Source organism: Panthera onca, chromosome A3, assembly GCF_046562875.1.
Source record: "Panthera onca isolate mPanOnc1 chromosome A3, mPanOnc1 haplotype 2, whole genome shotgun sequence".
Taxonomy (NCBI): domain Eukaryota; kingdom Metazoa; phylum Chordata; class Mammalia; order Carnivora; family Felidae; genus Panthera; species Panthera onca.
Window position 1 is genome coordinate 126,371,309 of NC_138341.1, and position 15,820 is coordinate 126,387,128.

General features: G+C 48.0%; 1 protein-coding gene and 1 long non-coding RNA gene across 19 annotated transcripts in view; both read right to left on the reverse strand.

The window, feature by feature from the left end:
• LOC144615867 (uncharacterized) overlaps positions 1-15,820 on the reverse strand; it is a 742,065-nt gene that overhangs the window by 488,952 nt on the left and 237,293 nt on the right. The window lies entirely within an intron of this gene.
• Positions 1-15,820, reverse strand: part of ZMYND8 (zinc finger MYND-type containing 8) — a 125,303-nt gene that overhangs the window by 98,692 nt on the left and 10,791 nt on the right. For all 18 annotated transcript variants that reach the window (XM_078443984.2, XM_078443981.2, XM_078443983.2 and 15 more), the window contains one exon: positions 15,520-15,590. In XM_078443984.2, the coding sequence (XP_078300110.1) occupies positions 15,520-15,590 (71 nt within the window). The remainder of the gene's footprint in view (positions 1-15,519; positions 15,591-15,820) is intronic.

The following is a 15,820-nucleotide window of genomic DNA, read 5'->3' on the forward strand; positions in this document are numbered from 1 at the left end:
CTCCAAAAGTAGGGGATTAAGTAAGGATTTATATGCCAAACAGGATGGGGCCATGCAGCTAAACACAATTACTGAGAAACCAGAGGGGGGAAACTCAGGAGGTTTTCACAAGCCACCTACTTCCCAACTCTGCATTCTTCTCAAGGAGAGACAGTCTCAGAATCATTTAGCGTTAAAAAGGAGGGATGACTTTCTCCAGGGAAAACATGCTCCCCACTGGGAGACCCCCCAGTGTGATGACCATTTAACCAAATTTTTTAGTCCAGATTCTTTGCCCTTTTTCTCATCAGACCCTTTTAAGTCTGAGGATCTCTTTTCAACGCCTCCCTTAATCCTCGCCAGGATGCACCAATTCTGTCCCTGGAATCGGATGCCAGGGCCCGCGGGGAGCACTTCCCTTAGTGAAGGCAGCAGTATGGGCCTGGCTGGCTCATCTTCCCTCCATCCCACTCCTGGGCGTGATTCAAGAGAAACCAAATCTGCTCTGTCTGGTCTCCATCTTCGTTCTCTCCGGCCGCTCAAAGCGTCAGCATCTCAACAGCCTGGAGAGGAGTCTAGATTTTAAAGATAACATATTTGTCAAGCAATCCCCACCAATTACTAGGGTGTCCGGTCCCAACTCAAGGAACAGCAACCTGGCTTGAAAGACAGTCCCCGGACTGCCGAGTGGGGATAGGGGGTTATTGAAGACGGTTAAAGAGGTCAAGGACAAACCCACATCAACCTTATTAGGAAGGGGGCTCTAGTGACAGCTGATGTAATTACCCAGTGACCCAGATGGGGAGGAATCGCCAGGACATCAGTCTAGGGGTGGCTACAGCCATGGCCTGGGCCAGTGGTAGCCCACTGAAGGACCATAGGGTGAATTCGATCCGCTCACAGCTGGCTGATACTTTTACAACTTTAGTTATCAGTATTTTTAAATTGGGTGAAACCACATCTAGAATAAATCCAGATGACTATCTTCTCTTAAAACAAAACAAGGGGCGCCTGGGTGGCTCAGTCAGTTTAGAGTCTGACTTTGGCTCAGGTCATGATCTCATGGTTCCTGGGTTTGAGCCCTGCATCGGACTGCACGGACAGCTCAGAGCCTGGAGACTGCTTCGGATTCTGTGTCTCCCTCCCACTCTGCACCCTCCCCTGCTTGTGCGAGCTTGAGCACAGGCATTCCTTCTCTCTCTTTCTCTCTCTCTCACAGATAAATCAACGTTTAAAAAAAAAAAAAAAGCAAACAAACAAAAACAGAATATCTGGCCACACAGGGTCCCCGTTTCCACATGAAACAATCCTCCAGGCTGACCCCCCCCCCCCAACACACACACCTTAGGATGGAACACAAGATTCCCCATATACCAAGGTCTCCATTATTCCTTAATTGTCAAGATAATTAAATCTAACCTTGAAAGTCTCTTCAAGGCAGAGTAGAGCAGCAAAAGGGTTAGAAGGCAAATACTGGGGTAAGAGAGAAAGGGCACCTTGTTGGGACAGCCAAGCTCTGGACCGTTCAACCCCGTCATGGTACCGTCTTGGCATTCCGTCAAGCAGGAATTGCCACCCCAAAATACGTCTCTTTGGCACAAGGACTAACTCAGGCTGGTTATTTTCAAGAAACTGCAAACTCGAGAGCAGCTCTGAAAACCAAATCAAAATCACCCTTTTGTAAGGAGACATTTACATGTGTAAGAAAAATCTCCATCTGTAAGAACGTCTTCCTAGCCGGACCAAGAAGATGAGAATGACTAACTCTCTAGAAACTCTTATCAATGGAGAAGACAACAACTTAAATCTGCATAATGACCTGACCCTTGTTTGCTGTGCTTTTCCTGGTGACTCCCATAACGGATTCCCCGCCCCCAACCTCTTTTGTCTTTAGCCGAAGACGGTATTTAAGGTGATGGCTTTGGCCATTGTGGGGAGTTACTCTGTTTTTCTGGGTCTCTCTCATGTACACAGGAGATGTATGCATTGTTAAACTTCTCTTTGTTTTCATCCTGTTAATCTGTCCTGTATCAATTAAATTATTAGACCGGCCTAAGAATCTAGAAGAAAAAAAGAGAAGTTTTCTGCCCCTAGAATAGAAGTTTGTTTATATTTTTACAAGAGGGGTAAAGTACAAATGAAAATATACCAAACCGTTAACACTGGTTACACCTGGCTACAGATTTTTTTAGCTTTTTCTTCGTGTATTTTGGCTTGTTGGAAATAAGATAGGGAAGCTGAAGAGACGCCATTTTGGAAAGGCTCCACCTCTGCTGTGTCTCTGCCAGCCCCCCTTTCCTCCCGTTCCGTATTTCACCACATCTGAGTAAACCCAAGAAGCTATGTTTCCACTCCAGGGGAAGCATGAAAACGAGTCATTCTGAGTTTCGTCCTAGGCCCCCACACACCTCATACCATCTAAGAAGAAGCGAGCTCGAGGACATTGGCTTCCAACAAATCTTGGTTGACACGGGCATCCCTACCCCTGCCTTCAGTGGTTTATGGAACACCACCTATTGTTCACCTGACTCTCTGATGGACTCCTACCCTGGAAGGAACATGGACCTTGGACCCCTTTCCAATGCAAACCCCTAACTCACCTCTCCCTTTCTGAGTCTCCCGGATACACCGCCTGCTATACTCTACCAGTCATGCTATTCAGTTAATTCTGCTCTTGCTTCCTCCTAGCTCGTGTTTGATCTCTATCCTGCAGGAAGCCAAGGATCCTCTTGGCTTGTCCTGCGGGACCCTCTCCGGGTCCTGGAATGGCCTATGTCTCAGAGAGGCAGTGCCTTTATCGTTTGAAAGGAAAATCCAATAATCCATTTTCTTCCCTTAATTAGTCTGTAATCCTCGGAAGAGATTCTTTTTTCTAAAAACACTTATTGAGCAGCTACTCTAAATCGCTAGCACCAGGTTGGTCAGAGTTGAGAGGGAGACCTGGTGCCCATATCCGTCTACTGACACACAGGTCAGTGAATTCTACGATGCAGGGTTGATTTGGGAGGCTGGGGAGAGGGTGGCCCGGCATATCCTATGGTATTTGTCCCCCACCAGTATTCCAAGATGCCAAAGGGCCTGGCAAAAAGGCAGTGCAGTGGAGCGCGAATAAGAAATGCCCACCGGAAGGGCACCTCGGCTCAGTCGGTTACGCATCCTACTTCGGCTCAGATCAGGATCTCTTGGTTCGTGAGTTCGACCTGCGTGAATTCCTGGCTGTCAGGGCACAGCCCACTTCAGATCCTAGGTCTCCTTCTCTCTCTGCCCCTCCCCCGCTCCCAAGGTGCAGGTGCTCGGTCTCTCTCAAACATTACAAAAAAAAAAAAAAAAAAAAAAAGAATGCTAACCTGAGAACACAGGGAGTTGGCCATGCTCTCTTTTTTCAAAAAATGGGAGGCCCCCAGGAGGTTTGATCAAGCAAAACTTCAGTTCTGATGTAATTGTTTATTCAGCATATTCTGGGCTGCGCCAATCCCTGACTGGGTTATTTTCACCAACAGCATCCAGCACGGCACCCGCCAATGTATGAAAGCTACACAGCAGCCCTGTCGGATAGAACTTTCTATAATGACAGCAATCGCCTCGGCTACACGTGGCTACCAGGTGACTGAAATGTGGCCAGTGCAACTATAGTTTTAATTAACGTAAATTTAAAGAGCCACATATAGCAAACAGCATAGCTGTAAGGAACTCTGTATTAAACAGACGAGAGCCGGCATGGAGTCAGCAGAACACCTCGGAATCTTCCACCCATCCGTATTTGAGGAATTTGCCAGGTGTCTTCAAGGCGTAATGCCTGATGCCTAGAAATAGGTGCATGGCCTTGTCTTTGATTCCTCCCTTAGCCTGGCTTGGTAATTCTCAAGCCTTTAGTATGTATAAGAATGCCTGACCAGAGCTGATTACTGTACTTTCATGGACAAATTTAAGGGACTTTCCAGGGTGATTTTTTTTTTTTTTTTTAATTTTTTTTAAGTTTATTTATTTTTGAGACAGAGAGAGACAGAGCATGAACGGGGGAGGGGCAGAGAGAGAGGGAGACACAGAATCGGAAGCAGGCTCCAGGCTCTGAGCCATCAGCCCAGAGCCCGACGCGGGGCTCGAACTCACGGACCGCGAGATTGTGACCTGAGCCGAAGTCGGACGCTTAACCGACTGAGCCACCCAGGCGCCCCTCCAGGGTGATTTTGACGTTGGAAGCTAAAGGGCTCCAATGAAGGAGGACCAGAGTGAGGAGGGCTTTAGCTTAGTCTGGAAGGATCTGTAAAGGTGTGCCCCAGCAATGAGCAGGAGAGGAACTAGCATATCCCAAGACAGACACTCGGGCTGGAAGGCTGTATAGGGCAACAGGCAGGTTCCGCAGGGACGCTGACCAGAGCCTGGAAAGGACAGGGAGGGAGTAGGGCCTTGAATCTCTGCTCAAGACTGTGGTCTTAAGGAGCCCTTGGAAACTTAAAGCAGGAGAGCAAGACAATCGGACTTGTGTTTTGGAAAGGGCCCTACCAGAAGTGGTATTAATGCATCGGGAAGGAAAGAAATCAGAGGGAAGGGGGGCATTTCAAAGAGTGCTGTATCCCTGGGGGGAAAGAAAGACAGGCCACCAATCGTTTCAGGGAGAGCAGACATCTGAGCTTGGGTAATTATTTCCAGGCACGGATTATGCTGGAAACAAAGCCACCCTCTCTAGCTGAAAGGCTGTTTTTACTTCGTTCTCCAGGATAAAAGTTCTATCCATCTGATAGACAAAGTCAAGCCATTCACTCATTCGTTCAAAATAAATATTTATTGCACAGCAACCAGCACAGGCACACTGGTAATAAAATAGGCAGAGGGCACAGCAGGATCAACAAAAACAAAAGGCAGGACCCACCCTCATTTGGAACGTTAGACTCAGGGGGGTTGGGAGGTTAGGAGAGAGGAGAGGGGAGGATCTCCCAGGTCTGAGCAAAGACCCCGTGGCTCTGGAATCTAGAAGGTAGGTGTGTCCCAAGTAAGACGGAAAAGGGGAACACAGGGAAAAGCTGAAACGGTAGGCAGGGGGTAACACATGCGGATTTTAGGGTTGTGATCTTCATCCGAAACTACGGAGAAGGCACTTTAAAGTAGGTTAAAAGAGAACAGGAAAAGAGTTTAAAGTAGGAAGTGGTAGTCAGAAGGGATGTTCCTTTCCGAAAGATTGGGGGGCGGGACAGAGACAGTGGGACCAGTTAAGAGACCTACAGAATGGTATTTAGGATATAATATTGTAAGAAAATGACACCAAAAAAGGCAAAAGGACAGAAGAATTAGAATAAGTCCCCTATCTCTGGCCTAGCCAACTGGCAGAATACTAGCTTATCGGACAGGGTAGAGAAGCAGGTGTTTTGCTGGGGTGGAGCGGGGAGGGCAGGAGAACAGGTTGAGATGGGACCTGCTGAGTTTGAGACACCCATGAACAACAGGTAGGGAGGTCAGGTAGGCAGCTGGCCCTCTCCGCCTCATGACTCAGGAAAAATCTAGGTTGGAAATAAAAAATGTGTGAGTCACAAAGCTACGGATGTGGGCGAGATCACTCAGGGAAAGAACATGCTGGGAGAGAGGACAGGGCCAAGCTTTCCACAACGCCAACATTTAATGGCTGAAGAGAAGCGAGGGTGCCAGGGAAACAGGAGGAGAACGAGGACAGCGGTGGCAAAAAAAAAAAAAAAAAAAAAAAAAAAAAAGCCAAGAAGAGATGTTTCCAGGAGAAGAATGAACAGCAATGGCCCACACACCTGTCAGATCAAGGTAAATGAGTCCCGAAAACCTCCACCAGAAAAAGCAACATGGAGTCTGCAGGAAGCTCAGTGACAAAAGTGACAAATGGGCAGGTGAGGAAACCAAGACACAAATAAAGACGCTTCTCCTAAGAAACCTGGCGTGGAGGAAGAGGCCAGAAACAGGAAGAACTACTAATAGAAAACATGCAGGCTTGGGAGAGACTTTAACGTGTTGAGAAGTCGACGCGTCCATCAAAAGGTTAAACAGAAGTGCCCTGGGACCGCGGAACCCCACGCCTACCTAGGTCTATAACCAAGAGACACGAAAACATACACCCACACAAAAACTCACACAAAATCGTCACGTCGGCATCATGCAGGGGAGCCAAAACACAGAAACAAGTCGAATGTCTACTAACGGATGAGTGGACGATAAAAATGTGGTATATCCACGATACAGCATTATTCGGCCATAAAAAGGAACGTAGTGCTAATCTAGGCCACAGTGTGGCTGGGTCTTGAAAGCATTATTCTAAGGAAAAGAAGTCAGACCCAAAAGGTCCTATGCTATTATGATTTCATTCAGATGAAAACAACCAAAATAAGTAAATCCACAAGGATAGAAGGTAGATTTGTGGTTGTCAGGACTGGGGTAAGGGACAATGGGGAGTGATTATTAATGGGGGGGGGGGGGGGGGAATTTCTTATTGGGACGAGGAAAATGTTAAAAATCGATTGCACCACACTCTAAACATATTAAAAACCACTGAAGTGTCTACCTTAAGATGGAGAATTGTACACTATGTGAATTATAGCTCAATAAAGTTTTCGTTTTTGTTCTTGTTTTTAAAGGTCTGTGAAATGCCGGGTTTCTAGGTTCCCAGGAAAGCTGGAGGTGGGTAGAAGGAACTTGGGGTGGAGGTTTGGAGGGCCCTATAATATTGCACTCAACTCCCACTGTGAGACGTGGGCTTTCCAAACTTGCTCTCCCCCAACCCCGAAGGTCGATGGTGAAGAACCAACCACCAAGGGAGCAAACCTATTCGAAAGTTTCAGGAGGAAAAAAAAAAAGCCAGGATCTCTAAAAGGCCTCAGACCTGGAACGAGAGTTCTACAGGCATCTGGAGAAAGAAAAGGAGACAGTTCTTTATCAAAGTTGAAAACAGTCTATCTTAGATCACAGTCTTATAGAATAACAAGAGTCACATAAACATAAAGCATGGGTCAGGCTTCAAAACGGGGCAAAAAAAACCCACCTGGGTGGCTCAGTCGGTTAAGCACTGACTTCGGCTCAAGTCATGATCTCACGGTTTGTGAGTCTGAGCCCCATGTCAGGCCCTATGTTGACAGCTCTGAGCCTGGAGCCTGCTTCCGATTCTGTGTCTCCCTCTCTCCCTGTCCCTTCCCCTGCTCATGCTCTGTCTCTCGCTCCCTCTCTCTCTCAAAAATAAATAAACGTTTTAAAAAAAAAATTCAAAATGGCCCCCCCAAAAAAGCGGGGGGGGGGGGCCAACACAAAGTTTTCCACAAGTGAACCACAAAAACTAAATTGCACAGACGGGGAGACAGGATCCCATGAACAGATGCATGGCGGATGCTCCGCTGGCCGAGAGAAGGTAGATTTCTCATTTGGAAAGTCATTATCCAACATCTTCAGAGTTCTGGGACGTTTTAAGCCTTCTTGGGAGAGGAACAATCTGGTAGTTATCTACCTCACAAATAAATGTCTTCCGCTGCAGGCTATCCAAGAGCCAGAATAGAGTTAAAAATACTGATGCTCATTTTTTTTTTCAAAAGAAAATTCTCAGCATTTTCTGCATCCTACAGTGATTTAAGAATGTTTTTGGTTATATTTTCTCAAAGAGTTTCCTTGGGGGGGAAAAAAAAAAAATGACAGAAGGTCTCTATCTCATTGCCATCCTCATAAACAATCCCTTTGTGAAACAGTCTTAATTTACATACAACAGTGAGAACCAGGATCCTGTACTAATTCAGGTCTGGGGCTGGTTAGCAAATTGCTATAATTGTCTATTCTCTAACATCCTGTCTCAGAAAACATATCCCTAACCCAGGCAAATCTCAGCAAGAATGATACTGTCAAGATTTTAATATCTCGGGCTTCCGCTGAATCTGTGCACGGTTTCCAAGCGGCTCTTTCCCTCGTGCGGGTGACATTACACAGACATTTTTAAAAATGATTTCAGCTCCGGCAGCCTGGCACCCGCACACACCACAATCGTTACCGCAGAATGCACACACGGCAGAAGAAGAGGCGACGCGGCCCGAACAGGGGAGCCTTTGTACGGAGACGTGAACTCACGGAGACCATCATCTTTCAGACTTCAGATCCCTGGCCTCGGAGGGGTTTGCTCTGAGTCATACACAGTGTGGCCAATATCCTGCAAGGAGCTGTGCTGTGACCAGTCTCGTGCAGAGAATGCAAACTGACAAGCCACTCCTGACCCAGAGATGTGTCGCTGGGTTCGTGCGTGGTCTTTGAGAAACTGGCCTGCACAAACCGCATTTCAAAGTCAGGCATTCTTACAGGGGGGTGGAAAAATCCTGGCAACACCGTTGAGCCAATATTCCTGCTGGTCAGCAGTCAGAGGGATGCATCCTCCCCTATTACTGAAGGAAGGCACTCTCCTGTTCAAAGGCCCTGGCACCCCTAGGTGCAGCCAGCTAATCTCACTCATCTACCTACAGACATCTGACCTGACATCCTTGGGATGGAGCTCACGGCTATGGACACAGGTTTAAACCCAAAGATCAAACCCGACCCCGGTTCTCCACTTCGCGACTCCATGAATCCCGCCGCCCCTCAGTTTCCTTCACTGTAAAATGGGAGTAACAGAACAACACAGCGTGATTAGAAAAGTCAAATGAAGTAATTTGCATAGAATACCAGGCACCTAGTAAGTACTCAGAAAACACGAAACAGGTAAACACACCTGGTATCTTCTCAGCAGATCATTATCCTCGGACACAAATGTCAACCTGACATCCTGAAAGCTCGAAAGCTTGGTCTCCAGAGAACTAGAACACTCCGGTAAATGCCAAGGCTGGGGTAATGGCAATGACTGGCTTGGGAATTACTCAGTTAATAAATGAGTACGTGTCATGGGTGTACAAAGTGAAATTTAGTTAGAGAATCTGAAGAGACGTATGGACTAGATGTCGGGATAGAATTAAAGAACCGAGGGCCAATTATTGGAGTTTCCAAGTTTCCCAAGCAGAGTGCAGTTCACGGCCTGCTCTCCACCTGCAAGTGGGAAATAATGGTGTCGTTTCTCAAGATGCCCAAATGGCCATATCAGCTCCTGAGGAATTATCTCCTCGCTGGTGGGGGCAGGTGGTGGGTTCAGGGGTCCAGACACCAGCCCTTCCCTGGCCAAAGGGCAGATACATGACACAAGATGAGCGACTCTCCCAGAGGACTTTGCCCTCTCTTGACCCCGAGGAGACGGTGAACTGGCTCTGTCCCCAGAACAGCCCCGGACCTCCAGCCTTCCCGTCAACCCCATGAGCCAAGTGACCCCCTTCCAGTCCATCGTTTTCCTGCTCCGACCCACTAGAACCGACTTCCGCGGCTCACGACCAAAAAAGCCCAACCGAGTGACCGACCGAGTGATGTCGTTTGGGGACTGAAGCACTGAATTTCCCAAACCACAAGAGAAGCAGGCTGGAGAACTAAGTACGTGTCCGATGGATCCAAATCATCCCACCGTGGACTGAGAGATAATTAGGAGTGAAAGGAGAGACAAGCCTTTGTCCCAGTCAGCCCTTTCGAGCACGCCATTTTGACCACACTGACCTCAGCTCTCAGAATCTGAGCCGGACATCTGGGTGGCTCAGTCTATTGGGTGTCCAAGGACTCTTGATTTCAGTTCAAGTCATGATCTCATGGTTTGTGGGATCGAGCCCCATACTGGGCTCTGTGTTGACAGTGTGGCGCCTGCTAGGGATTCTCTCCCTCTCTCTCTCTCTCTCTCTCTCTCTCTCTGCCCCTCGCCCACTCGCTCACGAGCTCTCTCAAAATAAATACATAAACATGAAAAAAAGGAAGAAAAAGAACGTGAGCAACCCAGTAGTGTAACTTCAGGCCTCTGTGAATGCGACTTATTCACCTGACCCAAGGCTCTAGACACAAGAGCAGCCAGTCACCTGGCCACCCAACCCTGGAAGACAGGAGCTTGGTTCCACACAAAGAAAGCCATCCAAGGCAGTCCGGGGAGGGCAGAAAGGTCTCCCTCAAAACGAGGTGACCCCTTCCATTCCCGCTCATGGTTTCCTCACCACAGCAAGGGCCCCAAAGGCCCTGGGAAAATCAGGCCAAACCGGCTGCAGACGAGCTTTCTTCAAATGTCATAGAGGCCCAGAGGATGGCAACCCTATCCCAAGCCTGCCTGTCGGGAAGCCTACAATTCCTCACAGTCTGGGCTTGGTTTCCCCATCTGTCTCCACACCCCCTTCCCTAGAGGTTCTAACTGGGGAAGTCATAGAACGTGGTAAGTAGGGCTTTCACCTGACAGGCTTATCAATCCAAGCTCATCCCTCTTCCTGCTGGATGTAATCCTGGCTAACATTTCTGAGCACGTGCCATGCCCCAGTTCTGAGTGCCCCGTGTGCGTGAGCAAATTTAATCCTTCACCACAACTCTCTGGCTTTACCCTCCCCATGGATAAGAGGAGACTGAGCCACAAAGAATAACCCAGCTAGGCAGGGGGCAGGCCAGAGTGTGAACCCAGGGAGTGTGGCTCCAGAAGAGGTTTTTTTAAACCTCTAAGCCACCCTTCCCAGCTTCTCAAACGGAAGGGGTGGTTGAGCATAGCAGTCTAGGACCTGGGGAGAGAAGGAGACTACATTTCAGCAGAGAAGACCATCAATAAACAAATAAATAAGGGGGCACCTTGATGGCTCAGTCGATTAAGCATCCAACTTCGGCTCAGGCCATGATCTCACGGTTCGTGGGTTCAGGCCCTGCATAGAGCTCCCTACTGCCAGCACAGAGCCCACTTTGGATCCTCTGTTCCCCTGTCTCTCTGCCCCTCCCCTGCTCACACCCGATCTCTCTCTCAAAAATAGATAAACATTAAAAAAAAAAAAAAAAAGGTACAAGGTCATGAACAAGGATTATGAAAAAACTCTGTAATGAGCTTGAGGAACCTTCTGGAACACCATAAATGATCAAGTCTCTGGATCTGGGTTGTGGTCCCACAAGTGTTTAAGTTCACCAAGCTGTACATCAATGATAAGATTTAAAATGTACCAGAAAATAGTAACCAAATGGCAGATGGTGAGAGACAGCTTTCTCAGTACGGGAGTGAAAAAGTTATAGACAAGAGGGGAGAAGTCTGGAATGATCCACGTGGTCATGGCTCACAATTTGAGACAAGCGTACAAACTCATGTTTAGTTTAACATAGACACAGAGGGAAATCTTCATAGATGTGTGTATACGTACGGGTCAGTATACGTGGTCTCCTTGCTCTGTCGGCAGAGAGGACCGAAAAAAGACAAAAAAAGACATCTCCATAGCAACAAGCACACTGAGGACCCAGAGCTTGGTTTCCAATGCTACTCTCCAATAAAAGGAACCAGAGTGCCCTGGGGAAATGGCTAGCTCTAGGGACGAGGCGGAAAATATACAAGATGAGCCCAGCACATCTTGTAGTGGCCAAAAGTAATTAAGGGTTCAGTCAATCAAACAAACCCCACTGATGTCAAAGGGACACAGGAATCACCTGAAAGAGTGCTCAATGGCCAAAGCTGGAACCTTTTCTTTTTTTTTTTTTTTTTTTAAGATTTTATTTTTAAATAATCTCTACACCCACGGTGGGGCTTGAACTCACAACCCCGAGATCAAGAGTTGCACGCTCTACCAACTGCACCAGCCAGACACCTCCTAAAGCTAGAACATCTTGATCAACAAAATAACTAAGAAGTATCGGACTACAACCCAAGGTTTAAAATAAACGAGTCCAGGGGCGCCTGGGTGGCGCAGTCGGTTGAGCGTCCGACTTCAGCCAGGTCACGATCTCGCGGTCCGTGGGTTCGAGCCCCGCGTCGGGCTCTGGGCTGATGGCTCGGAGCCTGGAGCCTGCTTCCGATTCTGTGTCTCCCTCTCTCTCTGCCCCTCCCCCGTTCATGCTCTGCCTCTCTCTGTCCCAAAAATAAAAAAAAAAAAAAAAAAACGTTAAAATAAACGAGTCCATGGACGTCTGGGTGGCTCAGTCCATGAAGCGTCCCACTCTGGATTTCGGCTGAGGTCATGATCTCATTATTTGTGAGATCAAGTCCCAAGTCCCAGTGCAGAACCTGCCTGGGATTCTCTCTCTCCCTCTCTGGCCCTCCCCGACTCACTGTCACATTCTCTCTCTCCCTCTCTCTCAAGATAAACTTTTAGGAAAAATAATAAATAAGGAAATTTTTTTTTTAAACAGCAATAATAATTGAGCCCATGCTGCGATAACTGACTGAGTAACAAAAAACTGGGAAGTAACAAATAACTCTCATACAGAATTCCAAATAATTTGTGTACATGCTCTGGCCTCAAGGAGGTAGAGTATACTCACCACCCACTAGGTGTGGGTGGGCTTCATGATTTCATTAATAAAGAGCATAGCACAAGAGGGTGGTGAGCTAACGAACCTGACCTCAGCCAGGTGGTCAAGATCAACGTCACCAGCCATAAACCACATCGGTAACATGTACCCTTGATGTGATGTGCTGAAAACAGTACTTCACTCTGTGGTCCTCCTCCCCCAAAGCTTGTAATCCCAGCCCACCAGAGTCTAGTTACAGGGGAAACATCAGATAAATCCCAGTGGAGGGGCAGTCCACAAAATACCTGAGCAGTACTCCTCAAAACTATCAAGGTCATCAAAAACAAGGAAAGTCTGAAAAACTGGGACAGCCAAGAGGAGACCAGGAGCCACGATAACTACACATAACCCGGTTTACTGGGTGGGATCTCAGAACAGGAAAGCGACGTCCGCAGAAAAACCAAGGGAAGCCAAACAAAGTACAAACTTACAGACTCATTAACTGTGCCAAATGCACCATGCTAACGTATGATGTTAATAATGGGGAAAAGCTATCTGGGTGCGTGTGCGGGTATGCGTGTGGGGAGTAGGAGGGGTGACACGGGAACACTTGTCGCTGTCTTCCCAACTTTCCGGAAATCTAAAACTGCTCTAAAATTAGAAACCACTTTTAAAAATATAACAGAAAACGATGGAATGGCTCCTCTGAACTGGATAAACCCCGAAGGCCTCCGGGAAAGGACGTCTGAGATCAATCTGAGAGATGAGAAATAGCCAGCAAGACCCAGAGTAGCATGTTCCCAGCGAAGGACACGGGACACACGGGGCCCCAAGAGGGACCGGAGGGGAAGGAGGCAGGGCTGCTCAGAGTCAGGGAGAGAAATGGTAGAGGGGAACAGAAGGTCACAGGATTCAAGAAGGCAGGTGGCCTGACCCAGGTAGGTAGGTCATGGCGACCTCCAACTGGAGCCTGGGGGCACTGGGAGGTCAGTGGAAGGAGTTAGCAAGATGAGCAAGATCTGACCTGTTTTCTAAGAGCGCCCTAGCTGCTGCAGGGGCAGGGACAGGGCCAGAGTGGGACAACGAGAGCAAGGGACAGTGGTCACCCCAGAGTGACCACTTCAGGCGCCACAGTCATTGGAGACGCGACCTGGTGAAGATGTGGGAGCCCCCAGGAGGTCTGTAAAGAAGGTAAGGGGTGGGGAGGCCTGAGCAAAGTGAGCCTCCCACCCAGGCTGACGATCCCCAAGTCTGACGCTTTTGGAAAAGTCTCCACAACGAGGCTATGGGACATTCCAGGCGCGGGGTGTCCAGGGAGAAAGAGCCTCCTTGGTGGCAGAGCCTCGCCTCGGTTCGACCACATCCTACATTTGCTCCCTGTGAGATGCTGTCATTCAGAGCCTCAGTGTCCTCATCTGCAAAGTGAGAACAACACTTCCCACCTCCTAAGGGGACTGGAAGAAAGCTCAACAAGAAAAGACTTCTGGTACAAACTGTCAGTAAGCATTATTTCTACAAGAAATGCCCAAGGTGGAAAGAATCTCAGAATCTTATCCAACATCCCATTTTAAAGATAAAAATGTGGGGGTGCCTGGGTAGCTCAGTCGGTTAAGCATCAGACTTTGGCTCAGGTCATGATCTCACGGTTCATGAGTTCAAGCCCCACGTCGGGCTCTGTGCTCACAGCTCAAAGCCTGGAGCCTGCTTAGGATTCTGTGTCTCCCTCTCTCTCTCTGCTCCTCCCCCGCTCATGGTCTGTCTCTCTCTCTCTCTCAAATAAACATAAAAAAATTGTTTTTAATAAATAAAGATAAGAACGTGGAGGAACAAAGACTGAAACTGTGCAGGTGAAGAGCTTAGTGAGGACAAAGTCACCCCCACCCTGGCCCACCCCACCCCCCACCCTACCCGGACCCATTCTCTGGGCTTTCTCCACACGTTCCATTCTGACCACAAGGGAACTGGGAGAGGCTCCCTCATCAACAACTGTCTCAAAACACCTCTTCAGGAAAGTTCTGAAAACTTGCTCAAAACTCCCCCACAGTTCTCCATACCATTAGAGGTGCTGCTAGCCCAGGACAGGGATGGCAGGGGGTGAGGGGGTTGATGAAGGGCCCCGCAGACTAGGCCCAACCTCCCGAAATCCTGGGTCTGCTCCAACCCCCAAGCACGCTCAAGCAGCCTGGCCTCCTCACCATCCCCACCCCTGAACCATGCTGGGCCCCCCCCATCTGTCAGGCATAGCCCCAACAACGGCCAGCTTCCACTTTCAGAGTCACTATCTGACCCTCATTTTGCCCAAAATGACAGGGGTATCTTATAAAAATAAGCTTTGATTTTCAGGTGCCTCTAGGGAGCCACTTCTTCTTATGCTCCCTAGCTGGAGTCTAGAAAGATCTAGAATCTTCCTGGCAGTCTGCAATAACCTCTCCAGCCTTTCTCACCTCCCCTATAACCCTCAGCTCAGAGCAGACACTCAATGACTTGTTGAAGGAATAACACCACCTTGGTACAACCATTAAGTTTGTAGATTAGCATTTTCATCAATCAAAGATGTGGAAAACATCGCAGTAGCTCGTTCGTGAAAACACCCTGAAGGCAAAAGTGAATAACTACTTTCTTCTGGGAAGCCTCGTACAATCTCACACAGACCAAATGAAAAGCACCAATCTCACAATTAGAAGATTTTGAAGAGTCTGATGCAGGACTCTGAACTAAAACATAAACCCAGGGTTGCTCTAATTTGCTAAATTTTGTCCTAAATGCAAAGGTTGGCCCCAGCATTCCAGAAAGTCCTACATTTCCTCTGTATCTCTAACCAAGACCACCGTTTTTCAATGAAGTGGGCCGACTCTGTTTCACTTCTGTGATTCCAAAGAGGCCTGTTATTAAAATCAGAAACCCAGCAGCAGCTGGATACTCCCATTGCTTCTAGAACACGCTGTATTTAAATTCTGAATTCCTGAAAGTCACCCTGCAGAGAGGAGCCAGCCCCTCCCCCTCAGTCATGACACACACATAAAATTTACTGTTGGGACAGGTCGGTTTACCTATACAGACACACAAGGGAAAGGGAATCAAAAGGAAGGGAATTCTCCACAAATTAGGTCCATCCATCAAAGGTTCCTCCTCTCAAAATCAGAGGAGTGTTACAGCCTCGGATCCGAAAGCCACACTTCGCTGCACTCCAACAACTAGAAAAAGAAATTCCAATTTCCTCCTCTGCTCTGGAATAGATAATACAAGAGTTTTACTCACCTTTGGAGCGAGTAGAGATGTCCATGCCCTCCACCACCTCCTGTTCTGTTTTTATTTCCTCTTCAGCCAAGCTGAAACAGAGCAAATTAGGTTCACGTTTAGGTAGACTGAGAACTTGCCCCATGGGGGCAGCTATTTAGAAGTTCTAACAACAAACCCGCATTTAAGCCAATCCCCCATCCTTATGCAGGGCTGGGGGGCGGGGGGCAAGAAACCCACGTTGGATTTCAAACTAAAGTGTTAAGACTCCTAAAGGGGTTTTTCAAACCACTAGGTTGTTCTTTTTTTAAGTCAAATTACT